Genomic DNA, 14,532 nt, shown 5'->3' on the forward strand with positions numbered 1-14,532 from the left:
TTGATGCTGTGCATAGAAATGCTCAGAAGATTATTCTCTGTGGTGGATTGATGCTTATACCCATACCCTGCGTTTATCCTGTCCACGGCAATTCTCTGAAGATGCTTTTCCTGTTGTGAATTGACGCTAACACCGAGTATCGATGCCAACAGTATATAATTTCTGAAGATTATTCTCTGGTCAATCGATTGGTTCTGTGCTTTGCTGGAGGGCTTGTACCAAGTGAAAGTTCTATTTGCAGCAGAATTGATTTGCAGCATTATTACTCTGAAAATTACTCTGACAATGCATTATGTATTCCTGTAATCTTGGAATTGAACTGAGGAATTTGGGAAAACATATCTCTCTAGATTGTTCATTTCATGACTACAATTACATATGGATATACAAGCTACATGGGCTCTTGGGCCCTTCACACACACACAGCCAAACAAACTATGCACTATGCTGATGGGACCTTCTCGGAAAACATTTGGATTGCTGAAAGATCATTAAGCTATAGATAAATGGCCGTCCAAATTCTTTTTTGGAATGATAAGTGGCTAGGTGGAATTCCTCAGTTAGCTATTAAGTTTCTCCAAATCTTTTGTGCGTTCTTCAAGAAAAAAATAAGCTATGGATACGAGCATAAACATGAGAGGAAATTCCCTAGTTCACCAATTGACATTCTGTTTTCTGGGGTTTCGTACTTGTAGAAGTGAAAGGTCCTTCTAAAATCTGATGATAAACTGACCATAGAGGCTATGCTGTCGAGAATGATGCAGTGGATCAAATCGTTCGATGTCAGTCTTGTGGGCTGCTCTGATGTGGGGGGGGATTTAACACCTGGAGGTCTGCTTTGCTGGTCTGAGGCTCTTTCGTTCTCAGGGCGAACGTCTGTCGTCTTTTGGGGCTTTTAGCGGGTGCGTAGGTTCTGTGTGTGTTGTACGTCTAAACCTTTGCTTGTTTGTCCTGTCTCGTACCCGGTTTTTAGGTTTCTGTTTTTGTTTGGGTCTGGTTTGTTTGGTTGTTTGTCTGTATTTTTGGTTTTTTTTTTTTTGGTTGTTGTTGCAACTCTTTATTGGTTTTCAATAAAAGCCGAGGAATCTCCCTTCTAAAACAAAACCAGAGATTTAAAGACAAATATAAGCTGCTCACATCACCAAATTCAGTAATTCACCATCAACTCTGACATTGAAAGTTACAGTTTTTCCCTTCTCACTGCACTGTTGGAAAGGCGCTGTCATATTCTATCACCAGACTTTACAAGCAGATATAATTCGCTGATAACTAATGATGCAAACTAGTCCAAGAATAATAGCAGGCAGTGGATCTGAATGGTAATCAAAATAGGCATGAACTCGCAGTAGGTTTGATGCGAATTGGAAGCAATGCCCACTCACAACTATGTAGATCGTCAAAGAAGCAGCAGCTCAGAAACTTTATTGTCGCCCTCGTGCAGGTCTCTCTTGAGATACCGCTCACTCCCCTAGTGCCATTTTCATCCTCTCTATTTGGCTCAGCTGCCCCTCTCGCACAAGGCGATCGGCTATTGCCACTGCAACGACAATGAGAGGGGCCATCATTGAACAGGAATCATGTTGGCGAGGAAGATCCAGTGAATATCGTGGCTGTTTACAAATTTCAGGACTCTCCATTGGAGAAGACGAATTCATGATGCTACTATCATTGGGTGGAAGAGGAACCGGTGAAAGTGGCTTGTTTATACACAGTATCTTGGCAAGAAACCTATTCGGTATAATCGATCGATGCTTGCTCAAGATAAGTTTGTTCCCACGTTGCAATCCAGTCACTTAGCAAATTATGCCTCCGGTATATTATACACATTCCACATAACGAGAACGATATTTATTTTCTGTTGTGTTGATGCTGATAGACATTGTTGAGTGCTAAGGGCATGTTTGGTTCACGTCTAAGTTTGCTACAACTAAGATTAATAAAGTGTGTCTTGCTATAAAAAGTATGGTTAACAAATTCTTAACCACAAGTATGACAAAATTAGTCCAAAAACTAAGTGTATGATTTATGTATCAGGAGCTAACAAAGTATAATTTGTTACAGTTATAACAGTCAAGCAAACAGTTGCCTAAAAAATCTATGATGTGACTAACTTATATGTGACAAACTTAGATGCGTACCAAACTGACCTTTAATTATGCCATCTATAAAAAACTTTCTCAGGATATATTATTCCCTGATCCATCGATAGATGCTGCCCATAAATATTCTCTGAAAATTCTTCCCTGATCGACTGCTTCTGTAATCTTGCAGTGGTTCTATGCAGTTGGATGGTAGGGACGACTTTGTAGAGCCACTGGTCAGCAAAGAACCCCGTCTTTGATCTGGAAGGCCTTGGTGAAGAAGAGCCTCCAGCAGAGGTTGGGGAGGATGCTGCTGACGGTGGTGGCGCCCATGAGCATGTTCATCACCACGATCTGCAGCTGGATGGCCTCCAGCAGAAGTTACTCTTCTTGCTGGTTGATTTAGAGCACAAGCTTTGCTCAGGCCCAACAACGAAACGGCATGTGGACCCAATGGCATATCCATGTTATGCTATATTCTTCATTATCGCGCCTCACAAAATAAAAAGAACTCCTTCCTTTCTCTCAAAAAAAGAGAGAATTCGTTCCTTATCTTTTTCAGTGTTGATTAGTTTCATCTCTCCTTTCTATTTTTTTTCTCCCTCTTTTCGTTCAAGTAACTTCTGAAAAATATTCGACTATTATGGCTTTTTTAGATAAAGGAAACTTTATTTATCACAATTGGACTATACAATGCGCAAAAGCACCCTCCACCATGCAGAAAGTTGATCGATCCATTTCACTGGAGGATAAGATAAAGAAAAGAAAAAATGCCAAAACGAAGATAAAAGAGATGATAGAATTGGTTGCAGAATCAGTGATGGACAAAGTGCCCACTGGTTGCAGGAGTGCATGCTCTTTTTGTTCCTCACCACAGTATCAGTACTCCCTTTTTACTTCGTAACATGGATATGAGCATGAAAATTCAGCAATTTACCATCAACACTGACATTGAAAGTTACAATCTTTCCCCCTTCTCAACTAGAGAGAATTCAAAAGGACGATCTCTTCAGATTCCACTCCTACCACCAGCTGATTTCTAGTCACTAGTCAGCAAAGACCTTGTCTTGAAGCTGGAAGGCCTTGGTGAAGAAGGCCGGCCAGCAGAGGTAGGTGGAGAGGATGCTGCTGACGGTGGAGGCCCCCATGAGCATGTTCATCACCACGATCTGCAGCTGGATGGCCTCCAGCGGCGACGCGCCGCCCATGATGAGCCCCGTCATGGCGCCGGGCAGCGCGATCAGCCCCACCGTCTTGGCGTTGTCGATGACCGGGGACAGCGCGATCACGAGCGACCTCTTCACCTGCTGCAGCGTCGCCTGACGCGGTGTCGCTCCCAGAGCAAGCGCAGTCTCCACCTGCAGAACAGAAAGAGAACCAAAAAATAATAATCTTTATGCTCCCTTTTGCAAACAAAATTGCAAGGATTCCAAACATCAGCTGACGACTAATGTAAGGTAATGGTGATCATTACACAAATTCTTCATTTTTTTAAACTCATAACACCTGTCATGCAACTGTCTATTAGAGTATGTGCATTACGAGCTAATCTGAGCTGGTTCTTATGTAACAGCTGTTGACTTTCTTGTCCTTGAACATTTTGTTCTTGGTGATGTTGGAAGAAGATCAAGATGAACTAGATACGCGAGGAAAACAAAAACTAAGCAGCAATGTGCGAGGGGGCTCGGAGCTGACCAGGCTCCTCTGGATCTTGACGTCTTCCCGGAGCTTCTTCATGGTGACGCCGGTGACGGTCATGGCGTTGCCAACCATCATGCCGGCGACGGGGATGATGTACCGGGGCGTGAAGGGGAAGACGTTGAGCACCACGAGCAGGAACATGGTGATGGCCGTGCCGACAAGGATGGAAACGCAGGCGATGTACTTCCCTCGGGGGACGTGCTTCGCGCGCTGGCCCGCCGTGTAGCCCGCGACCGTCACCTGCGTTTGATTGATTAAATTAACTCAAATTTTCTCTCGATCATCTCGAAGGCGAAACTTTTCTACTCGATCGAGGGATGAAGAAATCAAGAAGTGCAAGAGGATAAACACAGACGCAGAGAGATTCAATTGCTGATTGGTTAATTACCATGAAGAGGTAGGCGAGGAGGATCCAGAGCGCGTTCTTCTGCGTGAAGATGAACTGGAGGACGAATCCGATGACGGAGAGCTGGAGGAAGGCGCGCGCGATGGCGTAGAGCATCTCGCCCTCGAGCCCCAGGCGCTGCGTGAAGCTGAGCGCGACGGCCATGGCGACCACGGCGGTGGCCGCCAACGGCTTGAGCATGCCCACCAGGAAGTCCCGCCAGAACCCCGGCTGCCCCGGGTCCACCTGCCGCGCCACCAGCTCCAGCAACGCGGACGCGTGCTCCATCGTCGGCCGCGCGCGGGAAGGGGATGGAACGGGTGCTGCTGCTTTCTCAGCCGACGGCCGGTGCGCGCAGTTGTCAGTCGAGGTCGAGCGAGCAAGCAAGCACGGCGGCGCGTGTTCTTGAGGCGGGGGATGCGGTGCTGGACTGGGGGTGGGAGCAAGTGAGGAAGGCGGCGGCGCGGTGGAGGTGGAGGCTGGTGAGGTGCTGGACCGTACGGGCGGCTCGTGCTCTTTCTTGTTCGAGCAAAGCCTTCGCCTTGGCCGTGTCCGTCCGGGTGCTACGTGGGGGAGGATGGGGATCCCGAGAGATATATACGGAGGTGTGTTGTGATGGGGCCCATCTGGCTGTGAGCGGGCGCATGTGGCGGCAGGTCCAGGTCCGCTCAACTCTGGGCTTCTCCGGCGAGCCGAGCCGGCCGGAGACAGTCGCCGCGGCACACGTGTCCTCTCCTCTCGTCGCGTGATCTGCATAGGCACGTCGTCCACGCCCACGCACGGAGCTTCAGTGCGTGAGGTTCACGTACAATGCAAAGCTGAAAGCTCACTCCACTATGCAAAAGTCGATCGATCCACTTCCACCGGAGAAAGGGATAAAAGGCATGCCAAAGAGAACACTCAGGGACAAGGGTGTACGTACCTCCAAAATTTTATGATTTTTCTCTATACGTAATATTCAGTAGATAAACTATTTAAAGACAGTAGTCTATGTTGCCAACTCGCCACATTGATCCAAGTCATACCACCACAGCGGCCACTAATCTCATGGCACCATGGCCCACTGCGATGCTCCTCACGCTCCACGACTCATGCCTGGATACTTTATTCCCTATTCCTCGTTGCCCGCGCTCTATTCTCTATTCCTCATTGATCATGAGATGGATCTGGGCGGCAGCGACGGTGGCAGCACGGGCGCGAGCCAAGCGATGGGGGCGCGGGCCATGAGGCGGCAGCGGCTGGGCCAAGGCGACGTGTCGGCGGCTGCGCTGCGGGCACGAGCAAGCTAGCTAGAGTTTTTTTCTTCTAGATTGCTTCCCCAACTATATCTTCTTTCTAAGCTAAGCTATTGATGATATTTCCTTTAACTTGTCAACCGTTCAAGTTTTAATGCCTTCGAAACTTCACGTATTAATTGTTAGCTTGTTTGTTCTTGTTTTATCAAATATAGTAGATATTCCTATTCTATCTGTCCGAGTATGCTTACTTAGGATCACACTTGATGAGTTAATATTTTATGTTGCACATGCAGTTTATTTTGATATTTGAATTGACCAACTGTTTGTTGCTGATTTAGGCTCCACCTCTGTTAAATATTAGTTTCTGATAATATGCCCGTAATTGAACCGGGGTACTTTCGAGATCAGGAATCGAGCATAAAACAAGACATGCGATGTGAACAGGTTCGGTCCTCCGGTTAGAGTAATATCGTACGTCCTATATAAAGGTTGAATGTGTATGTATCATCTCGAGTACAAGTAAGGTGGCTAGTCCTATTACAAGTAGTAGATTGGATCTAAACTAAACTAGAGTTGAACTCGTCAAGTCTGTCCGAGGGTCTTAGATGCTTGCATCGAGTTTCCTAGGTGTTGATTTGCCCTAAGTTGTACAAGTTCAAGCTCATCTCCCTTTGGGAGTCATGGTCCCTAGCTTATAAAGGGGTCATAGTGCCACTTTTGTCTTAGCCGTAGTCGATAGAGAGTCCTTCATCTTGTCGATCAAGGCAAGACAGTTGAATTCAGTTTAAATACTAGTCGTACTCGAGTTGGTTAACCCGATCGAGACCTTCATAGTATGGGCCTTCATGATCTTCAAGTGTACCAAGTCTCGCAGATTCAGGTCCGCAACATTTGGAGTCATTAAAGATGTGAATAAGGTATCATGTCCATATATGATATACTCCCTATGTGTATATACCCTATAGTTAGATATTCGATGCTAGTCTTCTAACTCTACTCAGCAAGGAGGATTCCCATAAACGTCTACTCGAATACTGCCAAGTTTGAACCTAGTCGAGTAAGGTAGATCAAGCCTGTAGTCAAAAGAATCGAGCAAGGAAAAGCTCAGTTCCGAGTATCGAGTGGAAATTGGGTTGAGCGCCCTACCGTTGTCTGCACTCGAGACTTGAGAAAGGCTTGAAAACTCGACTTCTCGAGATCCGTCTTCGAGTAGAGTTAAAAAGAATATCTCTAAATTTTTAAACGTTGGGTATATGAGCATTTAATGCACTTAGATGGGCGTGTAGAGATTCGCACAACGCCATCATCCTGCCTTTCACACCGAACGGGGTACCACAGTGATAGGAGCAGTTACCAAAGAAAATATTGAACTCGAAAATATTTATCTGTACAAGCCTGGACTATAGCCATACTTCACCCTTGTGCCGCCAGCTCTTTCACTCAAGCCTTCTCCTTTCTATACCCAAATGTGCGCCACCATATAGAAATCCCTGCCCCATGGCCTCCAGTCCTTCTGGGAACGCCACCTCTCCTTCCTCGCTAAAGAAAGTTTCCAACTTGAAGGCTGTCGATGTACCCCCTAAGCAATTAGACAAGATGATATTGCTAACGGAAGCTTGGGCGATCTCATCAATGCAAGAATCAAAGCTTAAGGAACTTGAAGATGAAAGTATCATTCCTCCTCGTGATTTGGCCAACTGGAAGTCAGCATCGGGTGAGGAATTCCCATCGTACCAATTCGACCATGAGATTGTAGTTTTTGAGTCCTTTTTCGCTGCGATTTCAATGTTCCCCCTTCTGAGTTTCTTCTCAATGTACTTGATTGGTACCAAATCGAGCTTCAACACCTAAACCCAAACTCAATCACCATGCTTAGCATTTTTGTTCATCTTTATGAGGCCTTCCTCGGCATCGAGTCGAGTTTGAATCTTTTTCAGTATTTTTACCATCTGAAGAAGAATGCTGAAAATAAATGTGTCGGGGGTTGTGGTCTCCAACTACGAAACTAAATAAAGAACTCTTATATCCTGGTTGCTCTGATCTTCTCATGGCAAAAAGATTGGATAAAACATTAGTTTTATGTCTCCAATCCCGACCCCGTCGGCTCTCCCTTGGTTTATAGAGGTCTTTAGCCCCACCCAAATCCGTCTTGGTCGAAGAAGCATCGCGAACTCGACCATACTGCCTTTTACATCAAGAAGAATGACGAACTTAGGCAGAGTGGCTTAACCAGGTGGCATGTGGCCAAAGATTTCATCAGTCGAAGGCTAAGCCCCTTGAAAGCGTGGGATCAATTCACTTGGGATTATACTGTAGATAATGATAGCTCCCGGGACACTGCCGGATGTAAGATTTAGTTAGCCTTTTAATGCTCTTTCACAGCCACAGTTGATCTCTTTCGAGTGACTTCTTCGTTTTTCAGCACTATCTTTGCAAGACACCTCTGCTCGTTTAAACAAGTTGTTTGCTGAAAAGAGACAACAGTGCTCTATCCAGCCCTACTCCTTCGAGAATCCTTGACCACCGGTAAGAATTTGCTTGGATTAGGAGAGAAGCACTAATAATTGCTTATTTGACATGATGTGTCCCTGGGATTCTAGATTCCAGACTTCCACCAAGAAGACACTTCCTCAGGCACCAGCTATAAGGGGAAGACATCAACTCATCAAGAGGTCGAAGGGTCTCTTCGATCCAAGATATCGTCATCACCATCAGACCAACCACCACCCAAACGCACATGGGGAAAGAGTCCATTGATATTGAAATCGAGTCCTTCAATGACTACTTCTTCATCTGTCTTTCTGATTATCAAGCATATGCCTATTGATTCTTGGTTTGTATGGATGGCTTGCTTTCACGGAACAACTGGTGTACCCCCTCAATTGCCTCCTCGAGAAACCGTCACGCCTGATGATTCGGCAAAAGAGGTAACTCTTATCGAGCTATTATTCTTTCTTGGTCACTTTTATTTAAGGGTTCAGTTTTAAATTTGATCCCCGCAAACTTATATGGGGACAGGAATGGGGACGGGAAGACGCTCCCCGCTATATCCCTGATATCACATATATACATATTTTTCTTAGTATATCAATGTACAAATATTATATTGCATAGGGAAAATAATAAATTACTCTTATATTTTTTTTATCTAACCTACGAATTTTATCCCATCTTATATTAATTACCCTCGTACGTATCAATAAATTACTTATTTATACTATAAATGCATTATTAATATATAAAAATAATCAACTAGGATTCAATTTTATATTTTTATTGGGGATCTGATCCTCGTAAAATTCCCCGCGGGAATGGAAATGGAAGAAAACTTCTCTCCCCTCTCCCCTAATAATTAAATGGGGATGGGAATGAGGAAGCATTCTCCGGCCGAGATTGATTCAATTGCCATCCCTAGCTGAGAGGAGCTTTTATAACTTTTATTAGGTTGAAAAGCTAAAAATTATTATAAGAATCAATAACTAAAATTCAACGATCACAACCATAATCACTTCTTCATAGAGAGATTTTCTTTTTTTTCAAAAACTCTAAAGTCACCACCTATCAAACAGACCTGGTCCTACTCCTAGCCCACAAATTGTACTATTACCACTGAACGGTATGGGAAACTACTTGTGCCACAAACTTTTCAGTGTTAACAAATATGCATATTTCCCCTTTTGACTCCCAGACATCTACACCCATCCATGGAGGTTGACAGTTTAACTAAACTCAAGCTCAAACACCCCTTTTATTTTCAATCGATTGCACACTCTTAAACCAGTTCTACACTGGTTGGTAAAATCCAAACGCCAAATTCCCAAAAGCCCGTCTGCCCGTGATCAGAATTAGCCTGCAAAATTCAAATATGCATTAAAAAAAATCTAATCTGCATTGCAACACCGAACAGCACAATTGTCAAAAGTGTTAGGACAAAGCTACCAGACAACAATTGGACAGGACGGAACTCTTCGGGTGCTTCTTCTAGACCACAACCCGTAGTATGTTTTCACTAGATTTGCATCAACTGCTCACCGAATCAGCCAGCAATTACAATCAACAACTAGGGCAGTTAGCAGAGGAGAACATGATTAGCAAGGGCGCGCTGGAATTTCCAGCCAGCGCATCAAAATCAACAGAGATCTCCGCATCATATCGAAGAATAGTAGCTACAGGCCACCAGGCTTTGCGATCCCCAACCTGCAATGATCGATCTCATGTTCCTTGCAAAAGGAGAAGCTCGCGGAACCAGCAAGCAGAGCCCAAACAAACTGAATCTTGCCCTTTCAACATGTGATAGATTTTAAAAAATAACTGGTTAATTCAGTGAGCAGTTGGTTTTTTTATATCCTCTGCAACCTAATTTTTTCAAAAAAATTCATAACAATTTCAATAGTATTTTGAATTTTAAGAATAATAGAACACAATGTTTATTTGATTTTTTAACATGTTGCCTTTAATAGAAGATATCCTTATTTTTTAAAACCTATCCGTCTTCCAACAAGCAACAGTAGCTTATTTTTATATATATTTTTCAAATCGACACGGATTGCGCTAGGCCGTACTGGGCTTTCCAAGGCGACTTCTTCTTACTATGGGCCGTAATGGGCTTTCCAAGGCGACTTCTTGCTATGGGCCGTACTGGGCTTGGGCTGCATCTGATCAGGATGGGCCTTATTTCTGTTCCTCCTCTCTTATTTTTCAGTATGGCCATGTTTCAAAAGGAGGATTTGGATCCAAACTTTACGCTAAAATCTTCGCGTTTCACAAAATAAATCCGACACTTGTTTAACACGAGCTGGGGCCGAAGCATTTGATCTCGGCCACCTATCCACTTGATCATACGGCTGTCGATCCACTTGTTTAACATTTGATCGGTCGATCAAATGTTCCGGCTTTTGTTATCAACAGTGGAGAAATACGTTGATTAAGTTCCACGTACGGTATACGCCTAACGTAACATACATGCGTGCAGTGGTACATCCACTTACGGTGTACGTGCACGCATGACGCATATGCGTTGCACGTCGCGGTTCGCCGAACCAGGCATGGGAACCGTGATCCGTAAGATCCGAGCCGTAGTAAGTACAACGTACGTAGCCCCAAAATATTTGCCTACGTATATTAGTATGTAGATCAGTATGTATACATATATATACATATGTATACATACATATACATGTATTTATATGTACATACATATGTGTATATATAGCGCGTACCACGTATATATGTACGTCTGATAATGAATTTGCGACTTTTGAACCTAGCGAATGATCGATCGAGCTGCTACTCCCAAGTCAAGTCCTATATATATACGTATATTATCTGCTACAGTAGATCATTACTGGCCTCGATATATCCAGGACGACGGGAAACACTGACAAAGGTAGGGTCATGTCACTTACTCTTCTTAAGTACATGTATGTATGTATATATGTATGTATGTATGTATATAATACGATCTCATTGTACTTATATGTACGTCAGGACCGATGAACACCGGTATTATATCCCCGACGAATTAATCAGCGCAGGATCTTTGCGACGCGGATATGCGTACGTGGATCGAAATGATCTATCTATGCGCAGGGGATCGGATCACCAAATTTTGAATCGTGCATCATCATGGCCATGATGCACGTACGACAAAATAATTAATTAATGCAAGTATCCGTTGACTAGTTAATCTAGCTACATCACTGCATACCGCGCGTACGTGTGAAGTCAACTTAATTCACAAAATTCAGTGAATTGTGTCAACAATATATACGCATACATGTTTACAACCTAATATACTCTTGGAGATATATACTTGTGGTTATGCATCTCCACCCACCTAGCCATGGAGCAATTCTTCCTCGCGAGTAAGCACATTATTGGAGAGCATGTGTCTTAGCTTCAAGTGATAGCTTAATTAGACATGGCGATGCTAAGGATACTACTCCATTCAGTTATAAATAAATGTTGTTTTGGATATTGATATGGTGTCTCAAAATATATCTTTGACTACTATTTTTTAATATATTTATAAAATATAACAAAATTATAATATTATGAAATTACTTTTCGAGACAAATTAACTTGTATTGATTTTAAATATTCAAACCCAATACATAAAGAATAATTTATAGCTAAAGTTTAAAAATATTGACTATATGCAACCTAAGACAACACTTATTTGTGACTGAAGAGCTAAAAAGAATATCACCTTTCTTCACGGCTCAAAAGAATGATTGAACTTTCAGTAAATTTCTGTCCTGAAATCACTGCTTTAAGTCACCATATTAATTTGGGAAATACTGTCGTGGTGTTTTAAGAACACATACAACTTTGCAAAAATTTCATCATATTAATCTTAGAGAGAGAGAGAGAGAGAGAGAGAGAGAGATGGGCAAGGAACATTCCATTTCGTCATACATTTTTATCACCCGCTCCACCAGTTAATGAGCACTGCAAAGCCTATATAGTAACCAGCTAAAAGCAAGGTTTCCATACAAGCTGCTGCAACGACATTTCATACTGCGATGCCTAGCTACTTACGTACGTACGTACTTTCACATTCCATGCTACCTAGACGTGCACGTACACCTCTAATGTCTAGCTAACTACACCCGGTCTCTAAACAAATCAGAAGACGAAGAAGAAGGACAAGAAGACGACATAGCTCATTGAGCATTAATAAGAAGCTAGCTAGATGGATCGGGAGACGAACTAAGATATGTCAGTGCACTGCAGAGATCGATATTAAGATCGCTCGATCGCCTAGCAGCTAATTAGTCTCAAACCACGTCGTGTTGTTCTTCTTTGAGCCCGCCAGGGAAGAGGTCCAGCGTCTTGAGTGGCCGGCAGAACGGCGCCGTCGGTGGTGCCACCTCGAACCCTGGCGGCCCCATATCGACGGCGGCGGTACTCACGACGTCGTCCAACGCTACACCGAAGTTGTCCAGCTTTCCCAGCGAGTACTCCGGCCGGCCGAGCGACTCCGCCGCCACAACCCCGCCACCGCCCTGCCAGTCATCGTCACATGGAAGGATCGATTAGCTAAAGAACGAAACTTTGAACTCCACTGATATGATCGATCACGAACGTGCATGCGTACCTGATAGTGAAACAGTGAGCTGGGCGACGGGGGAGTGGCGGCGCCGGCGCACCTGCTCGCCGGTGCAGCAGCGAAGGCTGTGGCGGGGTAGTAATACCCGTAGGCAGCTGCGGCAGCCGGGGTGGGCGACGTTGGGGAGAGCAGCTGGCCGGCGGCCGCCTGGTCGAAGACGCTGCATCCGTACGCCGCGGCCGCAAGAGAAGTCGGCGGTGCGACGCCTCTGAGGAAGCCGTGGCCGTGGTGGTGGTGGGCGGCATAGTACTGCGCGCAGGAGAGGAGGTTATGGCTCATGCAGAGCCTGCGGCGCAGCTTCTGGCGGTCGCGAGCCTTGTGGTTCTGGAACCAGTAGAAGACGTTCTTGCCCTCGATGCGGCCGTAGCTGGCGAGGTGCGCCGTGATCTGCTGGATCTGCGACGCGTTGGGCGTGCGCAGGCCGCCGCGGTACATCTCCTCCAGGATCATCAGCTGCTCCGGCGTCGGGCACCACCGCGTCGACCCCACCTGCTGCTGCTGCTGTGACGGCATGTCGTCGTCGTCGTCGTCTACTTAGCTAACAACTTAGCTGCTAATGATCAGCTAGCAGAAGCTTCTGGTGCCTTGTGGCTTAACCTACTTGTGCTCGATCTGTTTGGCCTCCAAGTATGGTGCTTGCAGCTAGTTTGTCTCTAGTTGTGGCTGGTTGGTTGGGTTTGGAGAGACAAAATGGGTACTAGGAGGAGAAGGAAGCAGATGGAAGGATGGAGTTTGTTGGTAGCTGTTTGCTGGGAGGGAGGAGGAAGAGGATGAAATGAAGCATATATGACTACTGTCTTCTTGCTTCCTGTCTGCAGTATATATAATGGATGCAGACACTATACATACACACATGCCCATCTCACACTGCCCGTACCGGGTAGAGAGAGAGAGAGAGTACCATAGCGAATGTGTTTATTTAGAGAGAGAAAACTAAGAGAGATGTGGCCGGCAATGGCAGAGGCAAGCGGCCTGTGCTGTACTGTTGATAGGTAGCAACTAGCAAGCTATAGCCAGTCTCTTCTTTCTGAGAGAGAGAGAGAGGGCAAGAGCAGATAGATATGGCTACTGTGTAGCAACTAATCAAGATAAATGTGTACTGTTGTATGCTGGATTTCATGATCGATTAACACCACCAAAGATATTTCCTGATCATGCATATAAAGGAGGAGCGGGGGCATAGTTTATTGACCGTTGTGTGAGAGCTTGCGTTTCATTGGATTAGCTAGGTTAGTGTCTCTGAAATAGTGATCGAACATCGATCAGTACGTGCATGCATGACAAGTGATCGAGAAGGAAAACAGTTTAGCTTTTTCTGTATTTATTTATTTATTTATTGCTATGCTACACGTACGTACGTTCTGTCCTTGATTTGTAGCTTGAACGCGAGCATGGTACGTACTTGTGTGTGCAGAGTTATTTTGTCACTTGTGGTTACTACAACTACGTACCCAGCTACAGCTACGTACCTTAAGTGTTGCATGAAGGTTTAGTTGAATTGATTCTATGTTATGTTGCTAAGAATGCTGTAAGGTTAACTTCACAGATATCCTTGTTGTGGCATGAAACAGATTATGGTTCTGTTCATGCATGATTATTAGCTGCCTAAGCAGAAAGCCAAGCAGTCAAATTCAGTACTTCTCTTGGATCTGGACGCCTTGTACATTCCTCTTTAGAAAATGTCTCGTTTCCACTACTGCAGATGCTTTGGATGTTTTCGTATCTAATGCGATTTATTTAACACGTCATGTCTCCCTCTGAGTATTTCAGAAGAGTCACAGAGAGACAGATGGAGAGAGAAGGGGCGTGCATGCATGCATTTAAGGATAGAATTACACGTCGGATTCTGGAAATTGTCTAGGATTTCGGTAAGGAGATCGAGACCGAAAGCATGCAGCAGCTAGCAGTGACAGTGAGGATCGGAACTGCGAATCATGAGGCGATGATGGCCAACCCGGCTCTCTCTCTCTCTCTCTCTCTCTCTCTCTCTCTCTCTCTCTCTCTCTCTCTCTCTCT

The 14,532-nt window shown here is 44.7% G+C and overlaps 2 protein-coding genes across 2 annotated transcripts; both read right to left on the minus strand.

Moving 5' to 3' along the window:
• Positions 1 to 2,880: 2,880 nt before the first annotated feature.
• Positions 2,881 to 5,092, minus strand: LOC133884279 (UPF0014 membrane protein STAR2). The gene is made up of 3 exons (XM_062323634.1): positions 4,171 to 5,092; positions 3,777 to 4,022; positions 2,881 to 3,439 (listed from the first exon to the last, which is right to left on the minus strand). Exons 1-3 carry the CDS (start codon positions 4,921 to 4,923, stop codon positions 3,128 to 3,130), a joined length of 1,311 nt encoding a protein of 436 aa, XP_062179618.1. The 5' UTR covers positions 4,924 to 5,092; the 3' UTR covers positions 2,881 to 3,127.
• Positions 5,093 to 12,184: 7,092 nt separating this feature from the next.
• LOC133884994 (putative WUSCHEL-related homeobox 2) lies at positions 12,185 to 13,037 on the minus strand. Its single transcript, XM_062324610.1, has 2 exons — positions 12,505 to 13,037; positions 12,185 to 12,412 (listed from the first exon to the last, which is right to left on the minus strand). The coding sequence occupies exons 1-2, from the start codon at positions 13,027 to 13,029 to the stop codon at positions 12,185 to 12,187; spliced, it is 753 nt and encodes a 250-aa protein (XP_062180594.1). The 5' UTR covers positions 13,030 to 13,037.
• Positions 13,038 to 14,532: the final 1,495 nt, after the last annotated feature.

Source organism: Phragmites australis, chromosome 11 (assembly GCF_958298935.1).
Source record: "Phragmites australis chromosome 11, lpPhrAust1.1, whole genome shotgun sequence".
In the NCBI taxonomy this organism is placed as follows: Eukaryota; Viridiplantae; Streptophyta; class Magnoliopsida; order Poales; family Poaceae; genus Phragmites; species Phragmites australis.

Coding starts and splice junctions, on each gene's coding strand:
- LOC133884279 (XM_062323634.1), bottom strand. CDS start 4,923: ATGCAGATCACGCGACGAGAGGAGAGGACACGTGTGCCGCGGCGACTG. Junction 4,023..4,170: donor TCCTCGCCTACCTCTTCATG/GTAATTAACCAA, acceptor AATCAAACGCAG/GTGACGGTCGCGGGCTACAC. Junction 3,440..3,776: donor TCAAGATCCAGAGGAGCCTG/GTCAGCTCCGAG, acceptor TCTGTTCTGCAG/GTGGAGACTGCGCTTGCTCT.
- LOC133884994 (XM_062324610.1), bottom strand. CDS start 13,029: ATGCCGTCACAGCAGCAGCAGCAGGTGGGGTCGACGCGGTGGTGCCCG. Junction 12,413..12,504: donor GCTCACTGTTTCACTATCAG/GTACGCATGCAC, acceptor GATGACTGGCAG/GGCGGTGGCGGGGTTGTGGC.